The sequence below is a fragment of the Scyliorhinus torazame genome, chromosome 25, assembly GCF_047496885.1.
Source record: "Scyliorhinus torazame isolate Kashiwa2021f chromosome 25, sScyTor2.1, whole genome shotgun sequence".
Taxonomy (NCBI): Eukaryota; Metazoa; Chordata; class Chondrichthyes; order Carcharhiniformes; family Scyliorhinidae; genus Scyliorhinus; species Scyliorhinus torazame.
Window position 1 is genome coordinate 23,472,380 of NC_092731.1, and position 14,231 is coordinate 23,486,610.

General features: G+C 50.4%; 1 protein-coding gene across 1 annotated transcript in view; it reads left to right on the plus strand.

The window, feature by feature from the left end:
* The window catches only part of LOC140402424 (transforming growth factor beta-1 proprotein-like), an 87,364-nt gene that overhangs the window by 47,805 nt on the left and 25,328 nt on the right, over positions 1 to 14,231 (plus strand). The window contains exon 3 of the mRNA XM_072490195.1: positions 9,428 to 9,542. Coding sequence (XP_072346296.1) covers positions 9,428 to 9,542 — 115 coding nt within the window. The remainder of the gene's footprint in view (positions 1 to 9,427; positions 9,543 to 14,231) is intronic.

Below are 14,231 nucleotides of genomic sequence, written 5' to 3' on the forward strand. Positions count from 1 at the left end.
CGCCCAGTTTAGCAAAACTGACCCGAGCACAGATCCACCACTTGCGTCTCCCACACACACAAAATGGCTGCCGGACGCAAGCTCTGTTCTCAGCCATCTCCAGTCTCACAGAGCGGAGAGGCTGCAGGCCCAGGCTGCATGTAAAACCTACACTGCATTTCTTGTTTAGATGTTTTAGAAGTTACTGTTGAAAGAGACAGGACATTGCAGATAATAATTTGTTGCTTAAAAACTGTCACGATATGCAGATAATGATATACAGACAGGCAGCTAATGAACACAGAGAACAGGACATGACCAACGAGCAGGCAGGACACTCAGGGGTGGCATCTCACTCTAAAAGGCACGAGGCACTCACACTCCGCCTCTTTCCACAGAGTGAGCCAGGGTGTATGTACAGTATCACACCTCCATCACGTGGCTAAGAGCTAGTCTGGTTCAGTCAGACAGAGTAACCGCACTGAGGTTAGCAGAGAGTCGAACTCATAGAGAACTGTGCTAACTGTGCTCCTGGTTTAATAAATCAGATTGAACTAACTTCAAGGTCTGGAGTATCCTTTGGTTAAAGCTGCATCCAGTTGCAGCCTGTGTTATCCCAGAGTACATAACACGACAAAAACATATTTCCCAATCACCTCTCTGCCGACTAACCTATGTGCACTATTTAGTGCCGTGTGAGCTTCTGAAAACAGTTTCAGCTGCTGTGAAGATTGTAGGATATGGAGGAGAGTAAATCAGGCAGGCCCCAATCTGCTTTCCAGGGTGGAGATGCCTCAGCTTTAACGTCTCCCCCATCACCCCCTCCAGTTGAATAGCTTTGACCGCGTCTGTGAAGAGTAAGAGAGTGGTCAGGATCTTGAATTGTCCCTCATTGCAAACCTGTGACCTTAGAGAAGGAGAGAAGACGAGCGGCAGGGACAGAAGAGATTTCGAACATAACATAGAACATACAGTGCAGAAGGAGGCCATTCGGCCCATCGAGTCTGCACCGACCCACTTAAGCCCTCACTTCGACCCTATCTCCCTAACCCAATGAAGCCTCCTAACCTTTTTTAGACACTAAGGGCAATTTATCACGGCCAATCCACCTAACCTGCACGTCTTTGGACTGCGGGAGGAAACCGGAGCACCCGGAGGAAACCCACGCACACACGGGGAGAACGTGCAGACTCCGCACAGACAGTGACCCAAGCCGGGAATCGAACCTGGGACCCTGGTGCTGTGAAGCCGCAGTGCCAGCCACTTGTGCTACTGTGCTGCCCCTGTGCTACCGTGCTGCTAACGTGCGGGCTAATCAGTGGCTGGACTACTTTAACAGTCACTGCAACATCTGAGTGCTTAAATCTTACATTTCTTTAGCACTTGCGTGTCTTCAGGACGTTCCAACACACTTTACAGCTAATTAAAAACTTCTTCGAGTGTGGCTGCTGTTACCATTTCAGGAACATGGCCGCCAACTTACGCACAGCAAGACTCCGTAAGCAGCAATGCCAGCCAAGGGGATAAATATCGGGCAGGACATCGGGGAGTGCCGTCCTGCTCGCCTTCAAATCGCGCCCCCGCCTGAGTGGGCGGCTGGACCCTCGGTTTGACATCTCACCCCAAAGGACGGCCCCCCCACCCCCGACTTTGAGGCACTCCCTCGGTCTTGGCTTAGGTTCCGGTGCTGGAGTCTCGGGAATGGAAAGACGCTGAGTCAGGAAAGCCAGATGGAACCCAAGATTAGAGGGAGGGGAGCAAGAGGGTCACATGCTCATTAGTGGCCCAGCAAGGAAGGTTACCATGGTTTTATTGGGTACACACAGCAGGCCGAGGAGTATTATTACTCCTTAGACTTAAAGTAGGGTCGGTCTGGGACTGCTATTTTTTATTTTAAGTTTTCAATTTGTATACTGTGGCAAACACTAATATTACAGCCATAAATTGACTTCAATGGCAGGTCCAACTGCATCAATAAAATATTAGTTCTGACAGAAGATCGAAAGTACATTTTCAATCGAGCAACCTAACCTTCTGTTTGTAACTGAGGAAACGCTGAACTACGCAGCAGGCCAGTCAATGGTTTGTTAACATTTAGGGTGTCAACATTTATCAGAATTGAGCACAAAAAGATCATTAAGCAGGAAAAGGTGAAGTACGGGGGGAGTGTGTTGGGGAGGAAGTAGGCTGTATAGAAAGACGCTGCTATTCTTGGTCAGAATGGAGGGGATGTTCTTGCCAATCATCTCTGCAGAACGCACTGCTCGAAGTGACTGCGATTGATTGCACCCAAGCTGTTGATGTTGCTATCCTCCACCCACTGCATTCTGTTGGAGAGGTAACCCTGCTTTTAACGGGAGGTGCAGTTTCAGACACGAGTCCCGTTTGCGGTAGTCCACACCGACTCCTTATAAATAGATTCTTTGGATCGCTTCCCAGGACACACAGCCAGCAGCCTAGTTATTCAATGCACTCCAGCAAACAGTCCACAGAGTCTATTTAGAAGGAACCTCGATGAACTACAGCAATCAGAACCCATAATGCAGACTACCGCAACTAAGTCCCTTCCAAATATGGAATTGGGTGACTCTTTGGCGAGGCAGGGTGTGGCCTGGGGATAATAATAATAATCTTTATTATTGTCACAAGTAGGCTTACGTTAACACTGCAATGAAGTTACTGTGAAAATCCCCTAGTCGCCACGTTCGGGGACACAGAGGGAGAATTCAGAATGTCCAATTCATCTAACAAGCACGTCTTTCGGGACTTGTGGGAGGAAACCGGAGCGCCCGGAGGAAACCCACGCAGACACGGGGAGAACGTGCAGACTCCGCACAGACAGTGACCCAAGCCGGGAATCGAACCTGGCGCTGTGAAGCAGCAGTGCTCACCACTGTGAAACTTAGAGGAAAGCCAGTCAGCTTTTCAAGTCTATTCTGCCATTCGATTAGATCATGACTGATATCTATCATAACTCCACCCCACTCACCTTAGGCTTGTGACTCTTAAATATCCTTGCCTAACAAAGAATGCAAGTCATTAGAGTCATTACGGCACAAATGGAAGCCACATAGCATGGACTCACTCGATGGGCTGAATGGCCTCCTTCTGTGCCGCAATGACTCTAAGTCCAGGAATCATTGAGTTGAAAGCCCAGAATATAATATGCAAAGCAGCATGACATTGAAGGTCTTTCTAAATCTGCTGGCAGCAGGAGTACTAAAATGTGAAGTAGTGAAACCACCAAGGGAGCCACAATGACAAGAACCCTTCATTCAGCCATCGCAACTGCTTATAATGTAATAACCCTTAACCAGTTCCAAATGCATCGGGCATTTCACGGTCTGTGCAACGTCAAGGGAAGCTGCTGCACATTTAGCCTTGTTCCCGTAAGTGATTTGGAGAGGCCCACTCAGCCCTGCCCCGCGTGGATGTGGAGCCTCCTTTGTAAGGCCCCCCGTGTCTGGTGATGGCGTAACCCGTCAGCATTAATAAGACACAGGGGGCTTGGGCGTCAGATGTTCCACTGTGGAATGGAACCTTTAAGCACTCCCATTAAATACAACATATACTCGGAGGAAATTAAAGGGAACAGAACAGGAAGGCTTGCACTTTGTACATGTTTTAGTGATGTGCGTTGAGGGATTATTGACTGGAATGTCTACTGCTCCCAACTAAGAGCTCCATGGCATCTTTAATCATCTCAGACAGCGGACTTTGTTTAACATCTCCTTTAAAAGCCAGCACCCCCGACAGTGTTGCTCACTCTCTGTGCAGTCTAGATTTTGTTGTGTTCTGCTTCTTCATGTAGCATAAGCTGCTTCCTTGATGTATACTCTGACAAAGGAAGGTTCAGATTGGAGATAGGTTTAACACATTTATTGAACAGTTAACAATTCTCCTACTTGAGTTCGACTCTCCTGCTGATCTTGCTATAGTAACTCAATCTAACTAACCAGTCTGCTCTAATCCATGCGGTGGGTGTGATGCTTCCTGATCTGTCCCTGTCTCTCTGAGTATCGCCTATGGAAAGAGGAAGAGCATGTGTGCCCTGTCCTTTTATATGGGTAGCCCCCTTGTGGTCGTGTCACCTCTGTGTGTGTCTTGACGGCCCATTGGTCGTGTCCTATCTTACTGACCTCTTGGTTGAATGTCTGTGTGTCATGATGTCTCTGGTGCTCCCTCTAGTGTTTATTTAGTCGTAGTGTATCTGCATTAACCCCTTGTGTATTTACAGTGATGCATATCACCGCAGATTTTACCTTCAAAGAGAAAAAAAAAAGGGATGACAGTCCGGGGGAACTTTTCACCTGGAGCCGCGGACTAAGTTTCCAGGGAAGGGATTGGCGGGATTCCCAGGCCTTCCTCGGATGGGAGGATTCTCTGTTCCCGCCTGTGGGTTTCCCAGCAGCGTGGGGTGGCTTCAATGGGAATTCCCATTCCAGCGAACGGCGCGGCAAATTCTCTGTCCTCGCTGGCAGCGGGAGTGGGGCGGACTCGCAACGGAGAATCCCGCCGCGTGTGTGTTGTGAGAGGGAGAGGGGGGTCGCAGTCTGATGGGAATCCAATGAGGGAAGGGGTTGAGGGACCAAAGGAGTTTGCCAGTCCCCAGCTGTGGGCACAGTGGGCAGCACAACCTTCTCTCCGTCAGAGGGCCAGTGGGCCGAGTACCACTCCCAAATCGTGAGCCTATAATCCAGGTAAATGCTCAAGTGCAGTTAAAAAGAAAGATTTATAACAGCTCCTTTCACAACCGGCAGACGTCACTTAACAGCCACTGGAGCACTTTATGACTGGTTGTCAATGTTGCAATCTAGGAAACCCGGCAGCCAATCTGCGCACAGCAAGATCCCGCACACAGCAGCGAGATAATAGGCGGGATTCTCCATAGCCCGACGCCAAAACCGGGATTGGTGGAGAATGGCTCCCGACGCGGAATCGCGGCAGGCGCCAGTTAGACGCCGGGTCGTGATGCACCGCCCCCTCCAAATCGGTGTCACCGAGACGCGTGCTGCGCGCAGTCGCGATCCCGTTGGAATGTCATTAGCGGGCCCATCCGCGGCGCTCCGCCTCCAATGGGTTGAGTTCCGCACGGCGCGGGCCACCTTTGATCTCAGCGGCCGTGAGCCTGGCGTGGCGCCTGCGGAGGGAGAGAGCGGGCGTGCGGACAGTGCCCAGCACCGCCACACTCCGCCGACAGCCATGCCGCTGGTTGGTGGGCGTCTGCCAGGGCTGGGGGAAATGGTGGGGGGGTGGGCTGTGGGGCCGGGACGGTCCAGCACGGCCGGCGCCATCTTTTCCGGCACGATCGATGCGTGTGTGGGGGGGATTGGGCGTACGCGCGGACGCACAGTGTCAGCCCTGCGCATGTGCAGCACGGGACCAGGCGATTCTCCGACCACTTTTGCGCGTTCCGTGGGTGTTTCGCGGCGCCGGTGCTAGCCCCTCACCGGTAGCAGAATCGGTGAGGGTTTTACGCCAATTTTCCCACCGTGAAACACCTGGGATCCTCCATTGGCGTCAACACTTAGCCTCAGGAACGGGAGAATCCAGCCCCATGTTTTTTTTGTGACGTTGATTTGAGGGATAAATATTGGCCGGGGACACTGGGCAGAACAGCTCCCCCACTCGTCTTCAACATCTTACACCCAGCCGCGCAGGCCTCCATCGGAAACGGCACCCAAGGCAGTGCAGCACTCCATAAGTACTGCACTGTGAAGCTTGGTTTCTGTTTTTTGTTGTGCTTAAGCTCGGGGGTGGGTCTCGAACCTGGAAAGTTGTGACTCGGGGGCGAGCCACGGCTCGAAAGCTGATGATCTGAGGGCGTGCTGCATCCCGGAGCTGTGCCGTATAAAAATAGGGACCCGGAATACTGTGAACTGTTTTGGTCCCCTTACATGTGGAAAGATATACCGGCATTGGAGGCAGTCCAGAGAAGGTTCACTCGGTCGATCCCGGGTCGGGACTGATTTTCTGATGAGGAGGGGTTGAGTAGGTTGGGCCTGTGCTCATTGGAGTTTAGACGAATGAGAGGCGACCTTATTGAGACATATCGGATTCTCAGGGGGGTTGACAGGGTGGATGCTGAGAGGTTGTTTCCCCTTGTGGGAGAGTCTAGGACCAGAGGGCAGAATCTCAGAGTGAGGGGGTCGCCCATTTCAGACCGAGATGAGGAGGAATTTCTTCTCTCAGAGGGGAGTGAATCTGAGGAATTCTTTACCGCAGAGAGCTGTAGAGGCTGGGCCGCTAAGTGTGTTCACGGCTGAGACAGATTTTTAATCAGTGAGGGAATTGAGGGTTATGGGGATAAGGCGGGAAAGTGGAGTTGAGGATCATATCCGATCAGCCATGATCTTATTGAATGGCAGAGCAGACTCGATGGGCCGAATGGCCTGCTTCTGCTCCTCCGTCGTATAGGTGTCTTTCAGCTGAAGGGAGAGACTGGGGCTGGAGCTCGGCTGGAGAGAATAGATCCCACAATCAAAGAAGAGCAAAGGGAGTCCTGACCAATGTTAGCATCCGGTCGCTATCACAGTGATGCTTGTGGGAGCTTCCTGTGCGCAACTTGACAGCTGAGAGTACAAACGTACATCATTGGCTGTAAAGACTCTTGGATATCGTAACCGATGAAGGGGGGCTGTAGAAATGCGAGGCCATTCTTTGCCTAGGTGATGTCGATCTACGAGGATAGCACCGGCAGGCACAGCCAGAGCTCCCGATACTAGGACGTGGAATTATTTTAAAAAGACCTTGAGTTGTTCAAAGAGATCGGAACCCAAGATCTCCCTGTGGGATTGGAGCAGCTCATGCAAGCATTGAGATTGGAACAGTTTGAGAAACCACAGCGGCTTTCTTCATTTTATATCTGTTTCCCGAGCCAATGGGCTTGTGGCCAACAGCAATCCAGAATCTCCCAATTAGATTAGTCACTTCATATCGTAGAATCCCTACAGTGCAGAAGGAGGCCATTCTGCCCATCGGGTCTGCACCGACCCTCCGAAAGAGCATCCTATCCAGGCCCACTCCCCCGCCCCATTCCCTGTAACCTACACATCTTTAATAATAATAATAATCTTTATTAGTGTCACAAGTAGGCTTACATTCACACTGCAGTGAAGTTACTGTGAAAATCCCCTCGTCGCCACATTCCGGCGCCTGTTCGGGTACACAGAGGGAGAATTCAGAATGTCCAATTCGCATGACAGCACGTCTTTTGGGACTTGTGGGAGGAAGTGCCCGGAGGAATCCCGCCCAGACACGGGGAGAACGTGCAGACTCCGCACAGACAGTGACCCAGCCGGGAATCGAACCCGGGTCCCCGGTGCTGTGAAGCAACAGTGCTAACCACTGTGCTACCGTGTCGCCCATTCCAATTGTGCAAAATGCAATCGGCCCAGTTACCAATTTCTATGCTTCAACTGATACCTTCATATAATCAGAAATATAAAACTTATATCTCCCTCATGTATAGAATTCCAGGTACAATACTATACTATAAAATTCTAACAGGACGGGGTGGATGCAGGAAGGATGTTCCCGATGGTGGGGGGTGTCCAGAACCAGGGGTCACAGTCTGAGAATACGGGGTAGACCATTTAGGACAGATTTATGAGAGATGAGGGACAGCACCGTAGCGCAGTGGTTAGCACTGTTGCTTCACAGCTCCAGGGTCCCCGTTCGATTCCCGGCTTGGGCCACTGCCTGCGCGGAGTCTGCACGCTCTCCCCGTGTGTGCGTGGGTTTCTTCCGGGTGCTCCGGTTTCCTCCCACAGTCCAAAGATGTGGGGGTTAGATGGATTGGCCACGCTAAATTGCCCCTTAGTGTGCAAAAAGGTTAGGTGGGGTTACTGGGTTACGGAGATAGGGTGGAGGCGCGGGCTTAGTAGGGTGCTCTTTCCAAGAGTCGGTGTAGACTCGATGGGCCGATTGGCCTCCTTCTGCACTGTAAATTATATATTCCCGTAACAGCCTCCCCGAACAGGCGCCGGAATGTGGCGACTAGGGGCTTTTCACAGTAACTTCATTGAAGCCTACTTGTGACAATAAGCGATTTTCATTTCATTTCACATGTGTATATAAATTCCTTCACTCAGAGAGTGGTCGGAATTCTCTGCCACGGAAAGTAATTGAGGCCAAAACATTGCATGTTTTCAAGAAGCAATTAGATACAGCACTTGGGGCGGAAAGCGGGATTAGCCTATTGAGTTGAATGATCAACCATGATCATAATGAATGGCGGAGCGGGCTCGAAGGGCCGAATGGCCTCCTCCTGCTCCTATTTTCTGTGTTTCTGTGTACTTAGCTTCCCTTAAACGACACCTCCGACATTCAATAACAATAATAAAAGCAGCAAATGTTGGATAAACTCAGCAGGCCAGGCAGCATCTGTGGAGAGAGAAACAGGGTTAACGTTTCGGATCGAAATGATCCTTCTACAGAACTGAAGCAAGGTAGAAATTATTCACCTCAGCTACTCCTTCTGGTCGCAAGTTCCACATCCTAACCACTCCCTGGGTACCGATGTTTTCTTGAATTTATTATTTTGTATGCACGCACATTTTCCACGTCTGGCCCTATTGAACGCCTTCCTAAATTTAAAGACCTCTCTCTTTCCAATGGGGAACGACATCCAGCCTCTTCAAAAGCCTTACTTTCCTTTATCCTTTCACGGGACGTGGGCCTCGCTGGGCCGGGCCAGCATTTGCTGCCCACCCCGAGTTGCCCTTGAGTCGAGTAGCTTGCTGGGCCATTTCAGAGGGGGAAGTTAAGAACTAACCACATTGCTGTGGGTCTGGAGTCATACGTAAGCCACCCCGGATAAGGAAGGCAGATTTCCCTTCCTTAATCATGGAATTTACAGTGCAGGAGGAGACCATTCGGCCCATCGAGCCTGCACCGGCCCTTGGAAAGAGCACCCTACTTAAGCCCACGCCTCCATCCTAACCCCGTAACCCAGTAGCCCAACCTAACCTTTTTTTGGACATAAAGAGCAATTTAGCATGGCCAATCCACCTAACCTGCACATCTTTGGGCTGTGGGAGGAAACCGGAGCACCCGGAGGAAACCCACGCAGACACGGGGAGAACGTGCAGACTCCGCACAGTCAGTGACCCAAGCCAGGAATCGAACCTGGGACCCTGGAGCTGTGAAGCAACAGTGCTAAGGGGCATTCGTGAACCAGGTGGGCTTTCACAGTATGACTGAGACTAGGTTTCACTCCCTGAAATTAACCGAATGTTTAAATTCCACCAGCTGCTGCTGCGGGATTTGAACCTGTGCCCCCAGGGCCTGGGATTCTGGGTTACTAGTCCTGTGACATGACCAGTCTGCCACTGGTCGAAGTTGGCTTTCTTTGGATTAGGCTAACTGGCGATGAGGGGAAGTTGGTGAAGCGGAGGTGGAGCTGCAGACAGTATTATTCATTGCGCACCTGTACTGTTTGCCCCAGGTCAGTTCGAAAAGCAACATATACCTGGACAATCGCCTGCTGAAGACTAAGGAGAGCGACGAGTGGATCTCATTTGATGTGACGGAGACAGTGAAAGAATGGCTGCGGAATGGAGGTAAGAGGAAGACAAGTTAAATCCAACTTCCACCTGAAGAGAAAAGATAGACTTGTAATTATATCATGCCTTTTATGACCACACCAAGTCCCGAAATACTTTAAGGCCAATGGAGACATTTTTAATGAAGATTAGTCATTTCATATCATTTGGGATGTGTGGTAGCCAATTTGTGTGTAGATTATCTACTAAACAGCCCAGACTCCAAAATGGTTAGGTCCCAGACATATGCTATAGGTAGAAGAGCCTTTCTTCTCATTGCTGCCCAGTGCCTGCCCTTTCCTGAAATATTCTGACTTTTTTGTAAAGCGTATTTTTGTAACTGGGTTTTACTCCAGAGAAGTTCATTGGCCGTGGAGATGGAGATCCAGGTTGAAGTAAGGTTGGAGAGTTTCAGATCAGCTCCTGGTGCCCCACAGCCAAAGATCACCTACAATGAACCACAAAATGTCAATAAACTAACACCTCATCTAGATTACACGGATAGACCAGAGACGCTTCAGTTCGGTGTCAGGTGTTCCTCTCAGATTAGGGAATCAGCATAGATTATTGGAAGATCTAACCCCCGTGCTGTACCTGTCCTGGGAGTGTTTGATGGGGACAGTGTAGAGGGAGCTTTACTCTGTATCTAACCCCGTGCTGTACCTGTCCTGGGAGTGTTTGATGGGGACAGTGTAGAGGGAGTTTTACTTTGTATCTAACCCGGTGCTGTACCTGTCCTGGGAGTGTTTGATGGGGACTGTGTACAGGGAGCTTTACTTTGTATCTAACCCCGTGCTGTACCTGTCCTAGGAGTGTTTGATGGGGACTGTGTACAGGGAGCTTTACTCTGTATCTAACTCCATGCTGTACCTGTCCTGGGAGTGTTTCATGGGGACAGTGTAGAGGGAGCTTTACTCTGTATCTAACCCCGTGCTGTACCAGCCCTGGGAGTGTTTGATGGGGACAGTGTAGAGGGAGCTTTACTCTGTATCTAACCCCGTGCTGTCCCTGTCCTGGGAGTGTTTGATGGGGACAGTGTAGAGGGAGCTTTACTCTATATGTAACCCCGTGCTGTACCAGCCCTGGGAGTGTTTGATGGGGACTGTGTACAGGGAGCTTTACTCTGTATCTAACCCCGTGCTGTCCCTGTCCTGGGAGTGTTTGATGGGGACAGTGTAGAGGGAGCTTTACTCTATATGTAACCCTGTGCTGTACCTGTCCTGGGAGTGTTTGATGGGGACAGTGTGGAGGGAGCTTTCCTCTGTATCTAACCCCGCACTGTACCTGTCCTGGGAGTGTTTGATGGGGACAGTGTAGAGGGAGCTTTACTCTGTATCTAACCCTGTGCTGTACCTGTCCTGGGAGTGTTTGATGAGGCAGTGTAGAGGGAGCTTTACTCTGTATCTAACCCCGTGCTGTACCTGTCCTGGGAGTGTTTGATGGGGACAGTGTAGTGGGAGCTTTACTCTGTATCTAACCCCGTGCTGTACCTGTCCTGGGAGTGGCTGATGGGGACAGTGTAGAGGGAGCTTTACTCTGTATCTAACCCTGTGCTGTACCTGCTCTGGAAGTGTTTGATGGGGACAGTGTAGAGGGAGCTTTACTCTGTATCTAACCCCGTGCTGTACCTGTCCTGGGAGTGTTTGATGGGGACAGTGTAGTGGGAGCTTTACTCTGTATCTAACCCCGTGCTGTACCTGTCCTGGGAGTGGCTGATGGGGACAGTGTAGAGGGAGCTTTACTCTGTATCTAACCCTGTGCTGTACCTGCCCTGGGAGTGTTTGATGGGGACAGTTTCGAGGGAGCTTTACTCTGTATCTAACCCCGTGCTGTACCTGTCCTGGGAGTGTTTGATGGGGACAGTGTAGAAGGAGCTTTACTCTGTATCTAACCCTGTGCTGTACCTGCCCTGGGAGTGTTTGATGGGGACAGTTTCGAGGGAGCTTTACTCTGTATCTAACCCCGTGCTGTACCTGTCCTGGGAGTGTTTGATGGGGACAGTGTAGAAGGAGCTTTACTCTGTATCTAACCCTGTGCTGTACCTGCCCTGGGAGTGTTTGATGGGGACAGTTTCGAGGGAGCTTTACTCTGTATCTAACCCCGTGCTGTACCTGTCCTGGGAGTGTTTGATGGGGACAGTGTAGAGGAGGCTTTGCTCTGTATCTAACCCCGTGCTGTACCTGTCCTGGGAGTGTTTGATGGGGACAGTGTAGAAGGAGCTTTACTCTGTATCTAACCCCATGCTGTACCTGTCCTGGGAGTGTTTGATGGGGACAGTGTAGAGGAGGCTTTGCTCTGTATCTAACCCCGTGCTGTACCTGTCCTGGGAGTGTTTGATGGGGACAGTGTAGTGGGAGCTTTACTCTGTATCTAACCCCGTGCTGTACCTGTCCTGGGAGTGTTTGATGGGGACAGTGTAGAGGGAGCTTTACTCTGTATCTAACCCCGCACTGTACCTGTCCTGGGAGTGTTTGATGGGGACAGTGTAGAGGGAGCGTTACTCTGTATCTAACCCCGTGCTGTCCCTGTCCTGGGAGTGTTTGATGGGGACAGTGTAGTGGGAGCTTTACTCTGTATCTAACCCCGTGCTGTCCCTGTCCTGGGAGTGTTTGATGGGGACAGTGTAGAGGGAGCGTTACTCTGTATCTAACCCCGTGCTGTACCTGTCCTGGGAGTGTTTGATGAGGACAGTGTAGAGGGAGCTTTACTCTGTATCTAACCCCGTGCTGTACCTGTCCTGGGAGTGTTTGATGGGGACAGTGTAGTGGGAGCTTTACTCTGTATCTAACCCCGTGCTGTCCCTGTCCTGGGAGTGTTTGATGGGGACAGTGTAGAGGGAGCGTTACTCTGTATCTAACCCGGTGCTGTACCTGTCCTGGGAGTGGCTGATGGGGACAGTTTCGAGGGAGCTTTACTCTGTATCTAACCCCGTGCTGTACCTGTCCTGGGAGTGTTTGATGGGGACAGTTTCGAGGGAGCTTTACTCTGTATCTAACCCCGTGCTGTACCTGTCCTGGGAGTGTTTGATGGGGACAGTGTAGAGGGAGCTTTACTCTGTATCTAACCCCGTGCTGTACCTGTCCTGGGAGAGTTTGATGGGGACAGTGTAGAGGGAGCTTTACTCTGTATCTAACCCCGTGCTGTCCCTGTCCTGGGAGTGTTTGACAGTGTAGAGCGAGCTTTGCCCTGTGGTATTTAGTAACAGTAAATGGTGGTATACTGGCTATATCACTAATAATCCATTTCAAATCGGATTGGGGATTTGAACTGAATTTTCTGTAATTTGGAAAGAAAACATCGGTAACAATAAAAGTGACTGAAGCTGTTGGATTGTTCTTTCATAAAAACAACTGGTTCAGTAACGTCCATTTGGGAAGAAGGTCTGATATGCTTACCCAGTCTGAGCTTACGTACAAGTCCCACACCACCGTGTTTAATTCTTGACTGCCCTCGGAAGTATCGTAGAATATTATTCAGTTGTATTGAAAACCACCACGGCAGCCGTTTATGGAGGTGGCCAACCATATCCCTTCACGGAGGTGGCCACCGTCTCCCTTCACGGAGGTGGCCAACCATATCCCTTCACGGAGGTGGCCACCGTCTCCCTTCACGGAGGTGGCCCACCGTCTCCCTTTACGGAGGTGGCCCACCGTCTCCCTCTCTGGGCAAATTATAGATGGTCAATAAATGCCAGCCTTGCCATCTGGAGATTGAGACATTTAAAACCAAAATAAGGGTTGTCTGGTTGTTGAAGAATTCTGGACACCACTTTGCAAGGATGTTTAAGTATTTGACAGAATGGAGCGCAAAAGATTTACAGAGCTGGTTCCAGGGATTGGGAATTCTAATTACGGGGCTAAACTGGTGAAGCTGGAGGTGTTTCTATTGGAGAAGAGAAGGTTGAGAGGAGATTTGAAGGAGGTGTTCAAAACCCTGAATGGTCTGGACAGAGGAGATAGGGAGAAACTGTTCCCAAAGGTGGAGAAGGTTCAAACACCAGGGGACATGGATTTGAGGTGTACAGCAAAATCACCAAAGGCAACATGAGTATAATCTTCCTTTGTTTGGTCGGACAGAACTTGAGTATTGCTGAAAAGAAAATACTATTTTGACTTATACTCACCAGGACATTTCCCAAGAATAATTGTGTTGTGCTGTTTAGCACAGGGCTAAATCGCTGGCTTTGAAAGCAGACCAGGCCAGCAGCACGGTTCAATTCCCATACCAGCCTCCCTGAACAGGCTCCGGAATGTGGCGACTAGGGGCTTTTCACAGTAACTTCATTTGAAGCCTACTTGTGACAATAAGTGATTTTCGGGGCAGCATTGTGGATAGCACAATTGCTTCACAGCTCCAGGTTCTCAGGTTCGATTCCGGCTTGGGTCACTGTCTGTGCGGAGTCTGCACATCCTCCCCGTGTGTGCGTGGGTTTCCTCCGGGTGCTCCGGTTTCCTCCCACAGTCCAAAGATGTGCAGGTTAGGTGGATTGGCCATGATAAATTGCCCTTAGTGTCCAAAATTGCCCTTAGTGTTGGGTGGGGTTACTGGGTTATGGGGATAGGGTGGAGGTGTTGGCCTTGGGTAGGGTGCTCTTTCCAAGAGCCGGTGCAGACTCGATGGGCCGAATGGCCTCCTTCTGCACTGTAAATTCTATGATAATCTATGAAATAAAGTGGGGAAACAACAATTTACACTGTTATGAAAAGA